Source organism: Vombatus ursinus, unplaced genomic scaffold (assembly GCF_900497805.2).
Source record: "Vombatus ursinus unplaced genomic scaffold, bare-nosed wombat genome assembly UNPS02014924.1, whole genome shotgun sequence".
Taxonomy (NCBI): Eukaryota; Metazoa; Chordata; class Mammalia; order Diprotodontia; family Vombatidae; genus Vombatus; species Vombatus ursinus.
Window position 1 is genome coordinate 4,975,516 of NW_020954702.1, and position 19,264 is coordinate 4,994,779.

Here is a 19,264-nt window from a genome sequence, read left to right on the forward strand (position 1 = left end):
ATATATAAGGATCTGTTTCAAATATATAAGAATATGACCTACTCCTGAATATTCAATTGATGTGAACAAACATATAAAAATTCTCTAAATAACTAAGAATTAGGGAAATATGAATTAAAATAGCTCTGAGGGTCCATCTTATACTTACTAGATTGGCAAAGATGGTAAAAACCTAAAGTGACATTTATTGGAGAGGCTGTGTAAAGATAGGAACGTCATCTTTGGAGTTATTTCTAGCTATTCTGGAAAACAATCTGGAACTATTCCCAAAGAATTTACTGAACTGCACACTTTTTGACCCATATATACAATTCCTATGCCTTTCAGATATATACCTATACCCATAGATACTACCCCCAAAATATTAAAGAAATTCTAAAATGACCTATTGGTATAAAATATTTATAACAGTACATTTCAGATATTAAAAATTAAAAGAGAGTAAAATCATTTACCTTTCACTACTTCAGTTAAGCAACAGGGATCACAAAAGTCAAACTAGATTATTTAGATTTAATTAACTGTCACTTATTAAGCTCCTACTATGGAGAGTAGGAAGGTCTAAGAAAACTGGAAAGGAAGAAAGGGGTCAGGTTATAAAGGGCTTCAGAAGGAAACAGAAGATTTTATATTGATCCTGGGAGCAACAGGGAGCCACTTAAGTTTATTGAGCATAATCAGACCTGGGTGTTAGGAATGTCAACTTGAAAACCTGAAGGATGAATTGGAGTGGGAAAAGACATGTGGCAGGGAGACCAACCAGCAAATATCGCAGAACTAAAGGCATGTGGTGTTAAGGGCCTGTATTGGGGTGGTTTCCATGTCAGAGGGGAGAAAGGGGTATATGTTAGAGATATTATAAAGGTAGAACTGACAGGTCTTAATAACTGATTGGTTATGGGGGGGTGGTTAGAGAGAGGGGGGCATTGCTCTGTGTACTCTGCAAATAGTCAATGTGCTCTGTAATGCAAATGCAAAAATAAAATAGTCCCTTCCTTCAAGGAACTTACATCTTAATGGGAGAGATAACATAGTCACATATAAGCACAGCTAAGATGTAGACAAAATAAATTCAAGGTAAAATTTTGGGGAAGGGGAGGCACTAACAACTGGAGGAAATTAAGAGAGTCCTTAGATAGGGGGTGGCATCTGACCTGAGCTTTAAAGTAGAGATGCTTAGAGGTATCTTACACCCCAGAACTAGGTCAAAAATCCAGTGTGGACTGGAGAGCATCTGCTCCTAGGGGTGGCCTACTTGTGCCTGGGTCAGAGAGGGATAGGCGTCATGCCAGAGGCTCTATACTTGGCAAGACACAGGAAGAGAAAGAAGGAGAAACTCCATGGTTCAGACCCTGAAGCAGGGATCCTTCTTCAATCCCCAGCCCAGTAAGAGGCCTACGGGTAAGTCAAAAGGGAAAGCACTTCAGAACAAGGAGTTCTGTCCATCTGAACCAGCAGAGTTAGTTAACAAAGGCTAGGGCCTACAGTTCTATTGCCCAGATCCAACCCAGAGTCAGCAGCTTAGAAAGCTCAGACCAGGAGGGCAGATAGCAGACGTCACCCCAGATCATACCACTTTGGGCACACTGAATGTTTGCAGGTCCCAAGCCCAAGCCACCCATGAGATCCTTGAGGAACAAAACAATACCCAGAGAAAGTAGAAGCAGGACTTCAGAGAATACAAAATAGGAACCAAAAATTCCCTCTGGAAGAGGAGAGAGCCTAGCCTTAACACAACGTCCCAATTCGTGAAATAAGGCTTTGTTGTTGTTGTTCAGTTGTTTTAGTCATGTCTAACTCTTTGTGGAGCCATTTGGAGTTCTCTTGGCAGAGATACTGGAGTGGTTTGTCATTTCCTTCTCCAGCTCATCTTACAAATGAGGAAACTGAGGCAAACAGGGTTAAGTGACTTGTCCAGGGTCACACAGCTAGTAAGTGTTTGAAGCCAGATTTGAACTCAAGAAGATGAGTCTCCCTGCTCTAGACCTGGCACTATGTGCCAGCTAGCTTCCCTGAAGTAAGACTAGAAGAATGATTAACCTCCCCTGCAAAAAAATCTCATGATAAAGAGCTATTATTGTAACACTAATACCTAAGAAATTAATTCAGAAGTGCAAAACTTCAGAACATCTACAACCAAAATATTAAAGAAAAACACAGCTTTGATAAGCATTTAATGGCATCTGAATACAGACAGAAGCATGATATTTTTCACTTTCTTTCTTTCTTTTTTAAAAATATGTTTACTTAATTGCACATATATAACCTATCTCACTTCGCTTACTATCTCAAGTAGAGAGGAGAAAAAGGGGACAGGTAAAATTTGGAACTTAAAACCTAAAAGAAAAAATGAATAAAGTATATATATTTTGACTTAAGTAGATTGATTGACTTAGAGGCAAAAGAGAAGTGCAAAACTTCAAAACACCTACAACCAAAACATCAAAGAAAATTATTTGATAAGGTCTTTGAAAAAATATAGTGGGTTTTTTTTTCAAAGAATTTAAATGATTTTATAAATGAAATGAGAATGCTAGAAGAAAAAATAGAAAAATCAATTAGAGGTCTGAAAGAAAGACTTGGAAGAATTTACAGCTTAATACAAGAAAAACAAAAGTGTACCCAAGGAATAGACACTCCTTAAAAATTAGATTGGACCAAAAAAGAAAGTAATGATTCAACAAGATAACAAGAAATATTAAAACAAAGTCAAAAGATCAAAATATTAGAATAAAATGCAAGGTACATATTTTTATAAAAATTAACCTGCAAAACAGATCAAAGAGATAATTTAAGCATCATTGGATTACTTGAAACCATAACCAAACAAGAAACCTGGTCATTATATTTTAAGTAATCATGAAAGAAAACCACTCAAATCTATTAGCACTAAAAGGCAAAGTAAAAATTCACCAATCACCTCATCAACAAAAACCCCATGATGAAAATTCTCAGGAACATCATAGGAACATATAAATTTATAGCATCTAGGTCAAAGAAAAAATATTGCAAGAACCCGGAAGAAAGAATTCAAGTAATGAGATGCCATAGTCACACAAGATTTAGCAGCTATGATATAACGGAACAGAAAGCTTGGCATATAATATTCTAAAAGCACTATTCATGAAACTGCTTCATGTTCTAATGAGGCTTGAATATTAGTCACCTCACCTTTGTAACTATGTTTACAAATCGTTACTTAATTCTGTTAATCATATCAACTCACAATGGGACTCTTCCTTACTTAATTTTTTATTTCTGTGTAAGAATAAACTACCTGTCTGATACCCATTTCATATTGTACAATGAATCTCATTTTTACTTCTTTTGGGGGGGGGCGAGAAATCCTAGTTATTTGAGCCAAAAGTAAAATGTTCCCTAGGATACCTAGGGTAGGGAAATAAATGAGCCAATGAACATGAGAATGGAGAGTCAAATCCTAATTAGAGGTTGGGCTTCCCCAGAACTGAACTCAGTCTATAGACCACATAGCAATATACCAAGCAGGGAGAGGTAAAGTATTCCAATTCCTGTGGACTCAGTCAAGTGGTCTCTCAATGTCCCAATGCTAGGGTTTATATATACATGTTTGGTTTATTCCCTAGCAGAATTTAAACTCCTTGAGGGCAGGGACTGTTTAATTTTTATCTTTGTATCCCCAAAGCCTGGAATAAAATAGGCACTTAACACATGCCTGCCAAGTGACTAATTATTTTCTTATTTCCATTTCTTATTTTGGGGAACTGTGTAGTAAAATAGAGAGTTGAGGCTTATTTCCCACATTTCACTATGCCATATTTCTGGAATTCCTCGATTTTTAATAAGAAAAATATGTCATCTATGTTTATACCTACCTAGATAGAGATATACATATGTATATTCATTGTTTAATAAACTAGCAGCTACCATGTTTGCTCAATACTTGTTGTCCTATCACAATAGGAAAGAACTTTATCCTAAATATGCAGGATTAACTTGTTTAATTGAGGGTATTTAATTTTCCAATGGCTTTAACAAGAACAGCCTCAATTTATCATCTTGTTCTGGACCTGTGATTTCAACTATTTTTCAGCTCATAGTGTTACAGAATTCTTTGGAAGCACTGAGAGATTAAATTACTTTCCCAAAGACCCAGAGACAGAATTTGTCACAGGCAGGACTTTAACCCAGCTCTTTATGACTCTGAAACCAGTTCTCTATACTTTATGCCATGCAATCTCTAATTTTTAAAAATTAGTTATTATAAATAATATTCATTTGGTTTTCAAATGTAGGTACAATATCAATTTCAAATGATACATAGTTGAAAATATGTTCCATCTCAAAATGAATTCTTGTGTCTTAATAGTCTTTTAGACTATATAAATCAAAAACAACACAATAACAATAATAGCTTATGTTTATAGAGAGCTTTAAAGATTGCAAATCATTTGATCCTCAAAACAAATAAGGGAGGTAAATGCTATTATTAGCTCTTTTAGTGAAAAAGAAACAGAGACTTATATGACTATTAGTGTCCAAGGTAGGATTTGAACTCAGTAAAGCCCACTACGCACCATGCCATGCAAAAATTGAAACTTCAATAAGTTAGAGGGTTTGTGACTGCAATGATACAGGTATTCATTTTAACCAAGTTGTATTTATACTAGGGATTCATTGATGGTTCAACATTTTTAAAAATTAACATAATTAATAACAGAATTTTTTTTAAAAATCTGAAACCACAATATCTTAATAGATGCCAAAAACAGACTTTGACAAAATACAACACTCAGTTTTGCTTTTTAAAAACCCCTACAAAATACAGACATAAAAGTATCTTTTTAATATCATAAAAAGTATTCATCTAAAACCAAAAGCAAGTATAATAAGCAATGCAATGCAGATACACTAGAAACTTTCCAAATAAATATAGGGGTAAAACAATGATATCCCCTTTCTCACTTCAATTTTGCACTTTAATAGAATTCTAGAAGTACTAGGAATAATAATATCTTCTCTTTGTTATAATAAAAATAACAATCATGTTAATGACATGATAGTTTCTCTAGAAAACCCCAGGAAATCATCAGAAAAACTGATTGAGAAATTAATAGCTTGAGCAAAGTGTAGGTTACAAAATAAACCCATAAAAATCAACTGCATTTCCATGTAACAATTATATAATACTGAAAAGAAATTCTCGTTCAAAATAACCATGAAATGCTTAAAAATTAGGAGTCAATCTATCAAAGCACATTCAACACTTGCATAAATTCAATTACAAAGTGTTCTTTAAAGAAATATAAACTTAGATAGCTGGAAGAACATCTAATTTGGCTGGGCTTTGACAATATGATTGTTGTTGTTTGTCCTTCATTCTCAAAGAGGACCATGACATCAAGATGATGATGCCATGACTTGCAAGTGAATCAGATTTAAGTGAGGGAGGGCTATGCAAAGTCACGAGCCTCACTCTCTCCTCTGGAGCCATGTGGGTCCAGTGACAAGATATAGATCAGGACTCCCTGGATGCAGTGGAAGACCTTGGCCTTTTTAAGTTAAGGTCTGTCCTATGTCTCAGTTTGACTGAGGCAATGCCCATTCAGTTATTAATACCAGGTAAGAAATAAGGCAAAGAATGGCGTATTTTACCTAGTAAAAAAAAAATCAATCTGGAAGGGGAAGACCCTCAGTGTTTCTGGACGAAAGACAAACAATTGCTATTTACATTCAGTATATTGATTGCTTTTGCTGATTTTCCTACTCTTCCTTTTAAAAAATTATTTGTCATATGTAATGGTTTTGAGGGGGACAGGGGAAGGGGAACTTAGGCAATGGAACAGGAGAGGAAAGGTTACTAAGGCAAATTTAGGCAGTCTAAAACCATATCAAAAATTATTTTGAAATAAATAAAGCTATTTCATTAAATAAGAATGTTAAAAAATAAATTAAGTTAAAGTAAAATAAAATAAAACTAATTTAGGCTACTGGCTCATAAATCATGGGCATACCAGTAGGGGTTCATGATGGATAGTACTAGAAACTCCAGCCCTTTGAAGTTGCCCTGAACCCTGTCGGTATAGTGATCAGCTGCTCTCTTGAGAACCAACCAAAGTGAAGAGAGGTTGAGAATTGACCCAAGCAGGTGCTCCATTTAGATTTGAACCTTTAGAGAGAGCTCCTTATTACAGGACTGTCTGTTGTATTGGGCAACAATGCACATGCATTTATTACACACCAACTATGTGCTAGGCCTTATGCTAAGTGATGGGGATACAAAGACAAAAGTGAAACAGTCCCACCTCAAGGAACTTACATACACATATTTGTATACACATACATATCCATATATGGAGACTAATTTGGAACTATGCCCAAAAAGCAATCAAACTCTGCACATCCTTTGATCCAACAATATCACTACTTGGTCTGTAATCCAAAGAGAGCATTAAAAAAGGGCAAAGGGGGGCAGCTAGATGGTGCAATGGATAGAACACTAGCCCTGAAGTCAGGAGGACCTGAGTTCAAATCTGACCTCAGACACATAATACTCACTAGCTGTGTGACTCTGGGCAAGTCACTTAACCTCAATTGCCTAACAAAAAAAAAAAAAAGGGCAGGGGAAGGACCCACATGTACAAAATATTTATAGCAGTTCTCTTTGTGGGCAAAGAATCAGAAATTGAGGGGATGCTCATCAATTAGGGAATGGCTGAACAAGTCGTGGTATATGATGTAATGGAATACTATTGTGCTATAAGAAATGATGAGCAGGCAGACTTCAGAAAAACCTGGAAAGACTTGTATGAACTGATGCTGAGTGAAGTGAGCAGAACCAGGAGAACATTGTACACAGTAACAGCAACATGGTACAATGATCAACTTTGATAGATTTATCTCTTCTCAGCAATACAATGATCCAAGACAATTCCAAAACACTCATGATGGAAAATGCTATCCACATCCTGAGAAAGAGCTATGAAGTCTGCATGCAGATCAAAGCATACTATTTTCACTTCTTTTTTGTTTTTTCTTTCTTGTGTTTTTTCCCTTTTGTTCCAATTCTTCTTTCACAACATGACTAATGTGGAAATATGTTTAATATGATTATACATGTATTGTCTATATCAGATTGCATGCCATCTTGGGGGGGATGCAGGGGAGGGAGGGAGAAAAAAATTTGGAACTCAAAATCTTATTAAAGTGAATGTTGAAAACTAAAAAAATTAAATATATAAACCCATAAAATGAAACGATGACAACAATGTTAATACAGTATCTACAACTCACTTTGGCACAACATAGAAAATATTTTATGCATTACTAAGATTCTTATTTCTTCTTGAGCATAACAATAAAAATGAGCTCAAAATGTAGGCTAGAGCAGAGAAGTTAAACTTGAGGTGTGGCTGTTTGACTGGCAAATCTCACAAATCAGACCCAAAAGATTAAAACTATTATCTTGAAATATTTAACAAAAAAAAATACAACATAATGTTTATTTCTGGTTTTCTAAGTCAATGTGTGGACTTGGGGATTCGTATCTATTTGGGTTTGACACCACCAACACAGAGTTTTAGTTATTTGAAAAATAAAAAGCTTTCCTTTCCCACCCTATCATCCAAAATATAATTTTGAATTTTATTAGGTTTCACAAAGAAAGAAGGTCAAAAATATACTCAACAAAAGTTCTAGCGTTCTAGAGTTGTTTGTTTGTTTGTTTGTTTGTTTATTTGTTGCGGGAGTGGGGAGGCCTTTGGGGGCAGGGAAGAGAAGAAGGGAATTAAAATACTCCAAAATTCCAAATATAAAGTAGGGCAAACTGGGTTTGAAAATGAAAGCCTTATAACTGTCCAGAAAATTAATCTTTGTCCCCATGTCCCATAGCTGTTTTTCCAAGAAAAGAAGATTAAAAAGATTTTTAAAACTCATTAAGAGTTTTAAAAGGTTTAAATTTCATTACTGTCCAGGATGTACAAAATAGTCCTTAACTAGTATGGGGAATACCAATTAAGTAAAAGGAAAATGTAAAGTCTAGATAGAGCCAGATGGAACAAAACAGTAAGCTATAATAAGATAAATATTCTGAGCAGGTGAAATAAGATATGATATATTTTTAATGAGAAAAATACATTAATAATTTAATATTTCAAGTATTATTTTGTCAGTAAGGTTGATTGCCTCAACAGCACTTCTACAATTTAGTAGACAGATTTTCTAAAATTTTATTTTTGACAGTCAGTCAATAAAACTTTGTTAAGTGACTACTATGTGGCAGGCACTGGGAGGTATATAGATATAGATATATAGATATGTGTGTATTATACACACACATATATACAAACATGCGTGTGTGTGTGTATAAACACATACACAGAGGCACTGGGGGATATATAGATATAGGTCTATGTTATGTATGTATATGTGTAAGGTGGGGGTAGGGAACATAGGGGGTGGTAACCTCAGGGGGTGGAAGTCCTTAGAGAAAGACTCAGGGAGAAACCAAGCATGGCAGATTACTTCACCCAAAATCGAAGCAGTAGGGGGCAGGTAGGTGCCGAAGTGGATAGAGCACCCACTCTGGTTTCTGAGTTCAAATCTGGCCTCAGACACATAACACTTACTAGCTGTGTGACCTTAGACAAGTCACTTAACCCCCATTGTTCAACCGAAAAAAAAAATTGAAGCAGGAGGCAAATCCTGTCCTTGGAACAAAATTTCTGTTTAGGAACTTAAGCCATTGCAGTAGCTTTCTAACTGTTCTCTCTACCTCAAGTCCCTCCTTCCTCCTATCCATTTTCCATTTAGCTAACAAGCCTTTACAAAGCATAGGTCTAACCTTATCTCATCACCTCCCCACACCCCATCATGAACTACAGTGGCTCCCTGATACCTCCAGCATCAGATCCAAAGTCCTCTGTCAGACATTAAAAGTTTTTAAAACCTCACCCTTTCCTTCCTTTCCAGGCTCCACCTTAATCCCTTGCATGTACTCTGTGATCAAGCTACATTTCTGTACTTGCAATTTGTCCAACATGACACATGAACTTCACCCAGTTTGCTGCCTTTATATTGGCTATTTCCCACAGTTCGAAGACCATGCCCCATCGCCTCTATCTCTAAGCTCCCCTCGTTTTGAATATTCAGCTCTCACCTTATGCAGGAGGTCATTTTCCAGTCTCTTTCCCATTCATTATCTTTAGTCTCTCTCTAGTTTTGAAATGTGTTTTGAATTTATAATAGTCTTATTTTTAAAAAGCAGTATGAAGCAGAGATTCACAGTTTCACATACAATGTTCTTTTTTTGTAAATTGAAATGTATATATGGAAATGTTCATGAGTTTGGGGTTTTGGGTTTTTTTTTTTGCTTTTTGGTTTTTTTTTTGGTATCTGAGTCAAAAAAATCATAAAATAAAAGAAAATGTATAATCAATCACAAGTAGTTAAGAATGTGAAGTAGTTAAGAATATTAATTCCTAGGCATAATACTATAAGAGTTTCATAGTGCAGTACTTTTCATTTTTTTAAAATCACATTCAAAAGTTTACTTTATTATGAACCTTTCTCTTGTACATTAAAGTACAAAATTCCAAAATTAGTAATTAAATTAATATCATTAAGAGCATAATAGGAATTTTAAATAAGTATTTTCTATATTTTTCCTAATAAGAGGAAGGAAAGAAACAACATTAAGTGCTTATATGTAAGTACTTACATATAAAATTGCATTAATAATTATAAAGAATTAAAAATTTTTTTCCCATTTTAAAATATCTATGTGATAATATATTAAGAGATAAAAGGGCTCAATTTTCTAGTCAGGCCCTCGTTGATTTTTTTTTTTTATATTCTTCCTTCAGCCTATTGATGGCATTTTCCATATCAGATACAGGGTTTGGATAAAGACAGAAAAAGCAAGTGCTATGTAAAACTGAAATTATGCTAAGTTCAAGTGAATTATAGGTTTCTAATTTGTTGTTTTTCTTATAGCTCTGTTGTCAATAGGGTTAGATATATAAAGTTTGAGTGGGTTTTCACTAGATGAACAAGTTACTGGAAAAGCAAATTTAGAAGGCTGTATTGAGTCTTGTTACTGAAAGATTTTAGCAGAATTACCTGGGTCCCTCTGCAATGACTTGTAACCAGAGAAGCAGATCTCCTAGGAGGAGCCCCCTTCAGAGCTGCCCTTTGAATGAGGCCTATTCCAGAATGTTCAAATAAAGATGTTTCCAAGAACCACAGCACTGACTACAAGGGGACCCAAGACAAAATGTGCTGAGTAAATACACATTGGGAGTGGGTACTATGCTAAGTACTAGGATAGACAGTCCTTGACTTCAGGGCATTGTAACAGCAGGAAGACAGCACTCAAAATAGAGCTGAAAAGCAGGGGGTAGTGGGGAGGGGTGGGGTCAGCATGGCTTTGAAGTTAGGAACATGGCTGGGAGAGAAATGAAGGCTGGCTTTGGCTGTTTCACAAAGTGAAGAATTAAAGTTTTTAGAAATTATGTCTAAAAGGCTTTGTCATTAATAAAGTCAATATAGGAGGATTAGATCATCAAGTCTAAAGGCAAGCTCATTCCTCTGTGACCTCCATTCCTGATTCCCTGAATTTCTTCTCTACCATGTCCTAGGAAACTACTCACCCTGGGAAAATCTCTCCACCCCTGTGGCCGCTTCTTCTAATTGGTCAGTTCCTCCAGGACTCTCCATTAAAAAGAAGGGCCTAAGCATGCTACGTTCATTCTTCCATTCTCTAGCTTTCACTCTTGACTCTTTGGGCTTCTTTCTCCATCGCGCCCCTGAATGGGTACCCCCTTTCTTTCCCCCTCCACCCTCTACAGCTTCTTTTTATGTTTTCTCTTCCTCCATTAGAATATTAGAATATACTTTCTTTTTGCTTCATTGTATTCCTAGAACTCAACATAATGCTTGGCACACAGTAAGCACTTAATTAATGCTTGTTGGCTTAAACTGATGAGATTAGCAGGAAAAGCAGCCTGGGAAGAAGACCATATGGGGAATTAAGAATTCTGAATGCATCACTAAGCTCAGTTTAAGTACTAAGGGAGGGTAAGCACTCTATTCATTTAAGGGAATTGAATAGATAATGTGCAATGATCCCATTCTAATATTCTCTTATTACGTAAAAAAGATGATTTGTCTCCATTTCTCAGAAGACATCTACACCTCCTATATCTTTGATATCTATCACAATGTCCTATAATAGTGGTTTATGAATTTAAATAACAAGCTACTTCCTTCATCAAAGACAGTGGAACCACTACATCTGGTCTCTTAACATCACAGTCTCCAAGGTATGGAGGTAGAAATGGCACTAAAGGAATTTTTTAAAGAAAAATAGGAAGACCAGCTGGAATAGAAAAGCTAAACAAAGATGTACATATTGGAATGAACACAATCATACTTGATGCAACTGTGAATTCATTCGATTCTCCTGAAAAGCAATTTTAAATTATACAAAGAAACTGACTAATGAGTCAGAACATCTTTCTGAGAGATCCAATTGTTGCATATATTTTTCACCAAAGAGGTCATAGAAAGAAAAGCATAATACTGTGTATCACAAAATATTTAGCCCCTTTTGTCTTAGCTAAGATTCAGAAATAAGGAGACGCCCATCAGTTGTTGAATTGCTACACAAATCATGGAACATTAATGTGAGTGATAACTATGAAAATTACAGAAAGGCACAGAACTGCCTATATGAATTGAGGACAAAGATAACAGAACCAGGAAAATAATATTATTGTTGTTCAGTTGTTTCAGTCATGTCCAACTTTTCATGATCCCATTTGGGAATTTCTTGGCAAAGATACGAAAGTGGTTTGCCATTGCCTTCTCCAGCTCATTTGACAGATGAGGAAACAGTGGCAAATAAAGTTACGTGACTTGCCCTGGGTAACACAGGTAGGATGTGTTTGAGGCCAGATTTGAACTCAGGTCTTCCTGACCTCAGGCCTGGGGCTATAAACAATATACCCAGAGACTAAAACAATGTGAGTTTGAAGAACAGCAGTGACAAATCAAGACTGAGCCCTTTGTAATTACAGTGATCAAGCTTGGCATCACAGAAGAGATACGAGAACCTACCTCCTTCCTTTGCAGAAGTAAGGAGACCAGATGTCAATTATTGCATATATGGTTGGCCTTGAATGATATTTTCCTGCATTTTTCCCTCTTTCTTTTTTATTCTTTGTTACAAAAATGACTCCCTTGCTGACAGATTAAGTAGGGATATATTGGAAAATAAAGGTGACGTAAAACAAAAGGCATCAAAATATTTCAAAGATATTTTGCAATATATTTTGTCTATGTTTTATTCTCCTTGCAGTTCCATCCTTAAGTATTCTCCTCCAACAAGGTGTCACCTGTGTATACTTTAATATCATGAAAGATTGTTTGATAATAAGTTTGTTCAACAAACTCCAATTATTACTATCAAGAAAGACATAAAATAGGGAGACATATTTGCCAAAGGTATTTGCCACTGTCATGAAAAGTGTCCACTGTACAGTCTAAATAGAAGTGAGCTTCTCCAGATGCTTCTGTTTGCAGATAATATTTTACTCAGTGCATCAGGCCCCAGAACATTAAAGAGATTGTCAAAGGAAATTTAAAACCAATAAAGTGAAGCCAGAAGGCTGGCCACCAAGGTCTTTTTTGGCCATAGCAACATGCAATGTAATCTAGCAAGACATTGAAGAACAGTGAATTGTATCAGTCCGGGGAAAAGATACCCCAGTGATAGCACATTTAGGGTATTGAAACCACCACAAGCCCTAATAGCAGTGCAGGGAGGAGCTCTCCCCCTAAACTCCTCCAAACACATCTAGGAAATGCACTGGACTAAATCCTGATGGGAAAAGTCAAGAAAAAAGTCACATTGAGTCATTTTTTCAGCCCAGGTCTGCATTGGGAGACAGAGAGGTCTGCTCTAGGAGCTGTGAAGCAGAGCAAAGAAATTTTAGACTTTTGGACTCATACTGGATTACTAGGATGGAGACAGGTGTGAACTGGCAGTTTCATTGCCCATTTAGATCTCAGAAGGACTGAGAAAGAGACCTTTGCCTCACCTTTCCTTTCCCTCATCCCCCTTTCCCCCGGCAGTTTTAGGTTCTAGGGTAATATACTTAGAAAGGAAAAAGTTCAGAAACAAGCAGTAATGATGTGGCTTGGACTCCAGGATCAGAGCTGGGTTAACAGTTCAAGCCTCTGAGTCTAAAGCCTGCAGAATAATAATCAAGGCAAAAAAAAAAACAAAGAGGAGCCTACAATTCTGTTACTCCAAATCAGCATAACTTCCCAGCTGAATGACAGAGGCCGAATCCAGCGACAGTCTCATGGTGCTCAGACCCAAATCCAGGTCAGAAGTATGTGGAGCTCAGGCCAGGGAAGTGGGGTAGAAATCAGACTTTGCCCTCAATCAGACCATTTTCAGAGCACTGAAAGCTTATAAGTCCTCAGCATGAGCTGTCTGACATACTGAAATAACATAAAACTATATACCCCAAGAAAACATCAACTAGATCAGTCCAAATATGCCTTCTAGATGTGCACAGAGCCTCCTGGTCCTAACATCAAGTCAGAAGTCAGAAGAATAGGCAAAAAAAAAAAAATCTTAGAATAAAAAGCTACTATGGTAACAAGTATGCTAAAGACACTAACCCAGAAAAAAAGAGCGACTCAAAACATCTACAAGCAAAACCGCAGAGAAAAACATGGGTTGGGCACAAATTCAACTCAAATACCTAGAAAAGATGAAGCAAGAGTTTAACAGTATAAAACAGTATATATTAATAATAATATATAACAACATAATATAGTAATAATAAATGTTAAATAATGTTTTTGTCAATGAAATGGCAGTGCTAGAAGAAAAAAAATTGAGAGTTATAGAAGAAAAAAATTGGAAAGAGAATTAACTATTTGGCAGAACAAGTAAAGAACTTCTCACAAGCAGCAAACTACCTGAAAATCAAAATGGATCAAAAAGAAGTAAATAACTCCATGAGCCAATAATAATATTAAAACATCAAAAGACTTTAAAAATAGCAAAGGAGCTAGGATTACCACAAAGAATCACCTACTCAGCAAAACTGAGTATAATCCTTTGGGGGGGGGGGGGAATGAATATTGAATGAAATAGAGGACTTTCAAGCATTCTTGACGAAAAGACCAGAACTGAATAGAAAATTTGTCTTTCAAATACAAGACTCAAGAGAAGCATAAAAAGGTCAACAGGAAAGGGAACTCATAAGCGACATAATAAGGTTGAACTGTTTACATTTCTACATGGGAAGATGATATTTGTAACTCACAAGAACTTTTTCATTATTAGGGCAGTTAGGAGTATATATAGACAAAGGATACAGGTGTGAGTTGAATATGAAAGGATGTTATCTAAAAAATAAAATTAAGGAGTGAGAAAGAGGAATGCATTGGGAGAAAGGGAAAGATAAAGGTAGAATGGGATAAATTATCTCACCAAAAGAGACAAGAAAAAGCTCTTACAGTGGAGGGGAAGATGGATGAGGTAGAGGGGGGGAGTGCATGAACTTTACTCTCATTGGAATTGGCTCAAAGAGGGAATAATAAACACACTCAATTGGATATAGAAATCTATCTTACCCTACAGGAAAGTAGGAGGGGAAGGGTATAAGAGAAGAGGGGTAGTGATGATAGAAGGGAGAGCAGATTGGGGGAGGTGGTAATCAGAAGGAAAACATTTTTGGGGAGGGACAGAGTGAAAGGAGAGAGAGAATAGAATAAATGGGGGATAGGATGGAAGGAAATACAGTTAGCAATCATAACTATGAAAAAAAATTTTAATCAGGTTTCCCCCATAAAGGTCTCATTTCTCAAATATACACAGAACTGAATCAAATTTATACAAATAAAAGCCATTCCCCAATTGATAAATGATCAAAAGATATGAAGTCAGTTTTCAGATGAAGTCATCAAAGCCATCTATACCCATATGAAAAAATGCTCTAAATCACTATTGATTGAAGAAATGCAATTAAAACAATTCTGAGGTACTGCCTGACACCTATTAGATTGACTAATAGGAGAGAAAAAGGAAATGACAAATGTTGGAAAGGATGTGGGAAAATTAAAACATTAATGCACTGTTGGTGGAGTTGTGAACTGATTCAACCATTCTGTAGAACAATTTGGAACTATGCCCAAATAAAACCATGGATACCCTTTGACCTAAGGATATCAATACTAGGTCTGTATCCCAAGATAGATAAAAAACAAAAAAGAAAAGGACTTATATGTACAAAAATATTTATAGCAGTTCTTTTCTGGTGGCAAAGAATTGAAAATTGAGGGGATGCCCATCAATTGGGGAACGGCTGAACAAGTTGTGGTATATGATTGTGATGGAATACTATTGTGCTATAAAAAATAATGAGCTAGATGCTCTCAGAAAAACCTGGAAAGACTTACATGAACTGATGCACAGTGAAATGAGTAGAACAAGGAAAACATTGTACACAGTAACAGCATTTTTTAAGATGATCAGCTGTGAATGACTTGGCTATTCTTGGCAATATAATGATCCAAGACAATTCTGAAGGACTTATGATGGAAAATGCTATCCATCCCCAAAAGGAATAACTGATGGTGTCTGAATACAGATTAAAGCATTTTTTTAACTTTATTTTTCTTGGTTTTTTTTTTTTCTTCTGGTCTATGTTTTCTTTCACAATGTAATGACCAAACATGACTCTAGAAGATTAATGATAAAACATGCTAACCAAAAGAGTGGTAAAGGACTCAGTGCAAAATGAGACATATTAGATAGAGATAAGTAGATAGATAGATAGATAGATAGATAAATAGATAGATAGATGATAGATAGATAGATAGATGATAGATAGATAGATAGATAGATAGATAGATAGATAGATAGATAGATAGATAGATAGAGATAGCTAATTTGGACATTTGCTTCACTAGACATGTTTGTAACAAGAGTTTTGTTTTTTCTTCATTCTTAAGGGAGGAGGTAAGAAGAAAAGGTGGAGTTTTGCTGATTGAAAAAATCTATAATTAGGAAAAAACATCCCCAAGAGAACAAAACAAAAATACTTTTCTCCTCCCTATGTCGTTGTATTGGGGCAAGTGTGGACATCAAAAGAGCAATTATGAGAGAAAGAATACACCTTTTTTAGCTCTCATTTAAGTCAAGGCAATATCAATGGCTTTTAAAGTCAGCTAATTATTTTGATTGTCTTCATATTGAAAGGTACTTCTAAGTCAAGATTTTCCATTGGATGGGACTTGCCTCAGTCTTCTGTCTACTTGAAACAGTCTTTATGATTTTTCTGGGTCTCTTTAGATATGATGTCAAATAAAATTTTGTATAAGACAGGAGAAGGAAAAGATGAATGCTAGATGATGTTACCACTTCTACCATGAGATAATTGCTTCGAGAATCTGGATCACTGAAATTGTACACACATTATAAGCTAACATCTGAGAGTTTGAATTAGTCAAACTATTCTTTCCATTAAAGTTTTATTTTTAATTGTATTCAAAATTTTTAAAATTTAATTGTACTTTTAAATGATATGATAGTAGAACTAAGCATGAACCAGGATACTTTTGTGTTTTCCACTTTTGCATGAATCCAGATCTAGGACATTTTAAAGACTGATATTCCAGGTAACTTCTTAAAAGTCATTAGTTGACTTCAAAATGTTAATGCAAAATTAGTCTATAACATACTTTTTCTCCCTTTAATCTTGTAATCATGCTAAAGTTGGGATAGTATAGCACAAACTAAATATTAAAAGAAAATGAAATATTAACTGTGGTAAACATTTATTTTCTAGAAATGGAAAAAGTCTATGAAGTGTATCTAGCTGCTGAATCACAGTAGGTACTGGGAGTTAGGGTTAGGGTGAGAGTCACATAAAAATTTCCATTCTGTAGTTCAAACCTTCCTTCAGTTACTGAGAAATGCTTATCTGTACTATTTATCTGCATAGGAATTTCTATTCTATGGAGTAACTACATAAATAGAGTTCCCTTTGATACATTTAGTCAATTTCTGGAAAGGGCAAAAAGTGGAAGTGTGAAGAGGCCAGCATAATATTAGTTTTATCTCATGGATGAAACCTTTTGCTAATACTCTGCTGCCTTGTGAAAGGACAAGATGAAAAGTACCATTTTCCCTTTTCAGCTGGGACTTTTGCTATGTTGGATTGTTATTTTAGTTCTATGTACAGGACTAACAGGGCAAACAAAAATTGTTTATTTGCTGGAGTGACAACGTACAACTTTGCTTGTCAGGGAAGGAGAAGCTGCTGCTGATTAAGGGGAGTAACTGCTAAGATTGGTTAAGAAGGGAAGATTAATAAGGGGATATAAGTCCCTTATTTATTTATGAAAACTAGTAAGTTCTGTGACTGCAGAAGTTCTGCCCTTTGTGTTATGCAACTGAGATGCTCACAGGCTAGCAGATTTTTAGGATTGAGGAAATGTGATACTTTCCCTCTTATTCTCCATCTCCTCCAGCCCCAATCATTATCCCTCCTTGATTCTTTAGCCCGCTGATTCAATTCACAATATTTTCTGCTCCCTCCCCTTTCATTCAAACCTGTAATAGCGGCATACAGTAAAAATTCCAGGGACTTGTACACACAGGTTTGGGGAACAAGTGGGAAACTGACAGCGACTGATTTTTCTTAATTTCTGTCAGTTCTCTAAGCCAAGGGTGAGAAGGACATAGCAAAGGATCACGCGCAATTTGATATCCCCAGTAAACTCATTTTCCAAACTACAGAACCCAACTTGGAAATCAAAAGTAGCCATTCAGGGTTTCAAGACCACTAATGGTCTCTCTCTGACTCTTAAAAACTGGGCAGGCAAGAGCCTGGATATTCCCAGGGCCCGGACCTCTGGAAAGTGAGCAAGCGCTGACATTTTAGGCAGCTGCTGTTGCTGCAGACTAGAACTGATAGTTCGAGGCTCACACGCAGGCAAAGCTTCACTGTGGTCACCCACTTTAACATTTCTGACTCTGGGGGCACACGCACCTTGGGAGGAAGAAACACCCAGAATTGTGTCTGCCAGACCACGCACGCCCCACACAAAAATCCCTTCCCAGTCAAACCTCCCCTGCACTAATTAAACTCCTCTGTGAAGAAAGGTTCCTACGTGGATAATCCCCTTTTCAGGAGTTCTAAGACCTTTTTCCTCCTTGTTACACACACTTAATCCTGCGAACTCTGTTCCACACACCTTACCACGTCCCATTCTGCGACCAGCTATATGCCATAAGGGTGCCGGGGCGCTTTATTCTCCGCTTCCACTTACCAAACCTGATTACTTGCTGGGCAGTCCTGGGGATGCATACGTCTAGCGAGCAAATGAAACAGAAGAGTCTCCAGTGAACAAACTTGCTCCTGAGCCTGGAGCTGACAATAAGTGTGACGTTCTCCATCTTTTTGTCCTCTTAGTGTTGCCACTTCCTAGAGCTCAGAAGCTGGTCCTTACTCCAACTGGATCCCTTCTCATTCTCCTAAGGGGTTTCCTTCACTGTGCCCTGCTTATCTGTCTCCACAGCAGGAAAGAGTGATAAATATAGAATTGCAGGTGAGAAAGTGGCAGGCAGTTGCTTGTTGTGTTCTGAAATTGTCACTTTTCTTTATGCCATCACCACCTCTTCCATCAGGAGCAGATTTAGTAGAATCGAAGCTCTTTTTGAACCTGCGGGTAAAGAATTTTGGTGGTGAAAGTTATTGCCCTAAATAGCTGAAATGTCTCCGTCATCTGTTTTTTGGTCAAATGCAAAAGTGGGAAAGGTGGAGAGAGAAAGGGGATAAATCAGGGTAGAGAGAAGCAGAAAAAAGCAAGAGAATAGACATACTATATGCACTTTTGGAGAGGTTCTGAACAGTTAAGAAGCAGGATTTCCAGCAGATTAAATGGGATTAGAGCTACCCTTGCCTCTTTCATTCCTTCTCCCTGCCTCACCCTTTCTTTACTATGCTGTTCCTGCTCTCAAAACGTCCTCTATGCCCACCATGTAGGATGGAAATCTAATTAAATCTCTGTCTCCTAATGATAAAAGCAAATCTCATCTCAGTAGTCCCCAAAGTGGAGGCAGCTCATGTAGAACAGGTCGAAAAGAAGAACCTCCTTGGAAAAGCCCCCAGTGCACCTTCAAGAAAGTCTCAAGGACTTCCCACTTCTTCTCCTTTCCCCTCCTTCCTCCTCTTCCTTCTTTCTCTTCCTCATCATC

General features: G+C 36.6%; 1 protein-coding gene across 1 annotated transcript in view; it reads right to left on the reverse strand.

Annotated features, from left to right (window-relative positions):
- Positions 1-18,463, reverse strand: part of GRIK1 (glutamate ionotropic receptor kainate type subunit 1) — a 135,092-nt gene extending 116,629 nt beyond the window's left edge. Inside the window, exon 1 of the mRNA XM_027843653.1 lies at positions 18,337-18,463. Coding sequence (XP_027699454.1) covers positions 18,337-18,463 — 127 coding nt within the window. The remainder of the gene's footprint in view (positions 1-18,336) is intronic.
- Positions 18,464-19,264: the final 801 nt, after the last annotated feature.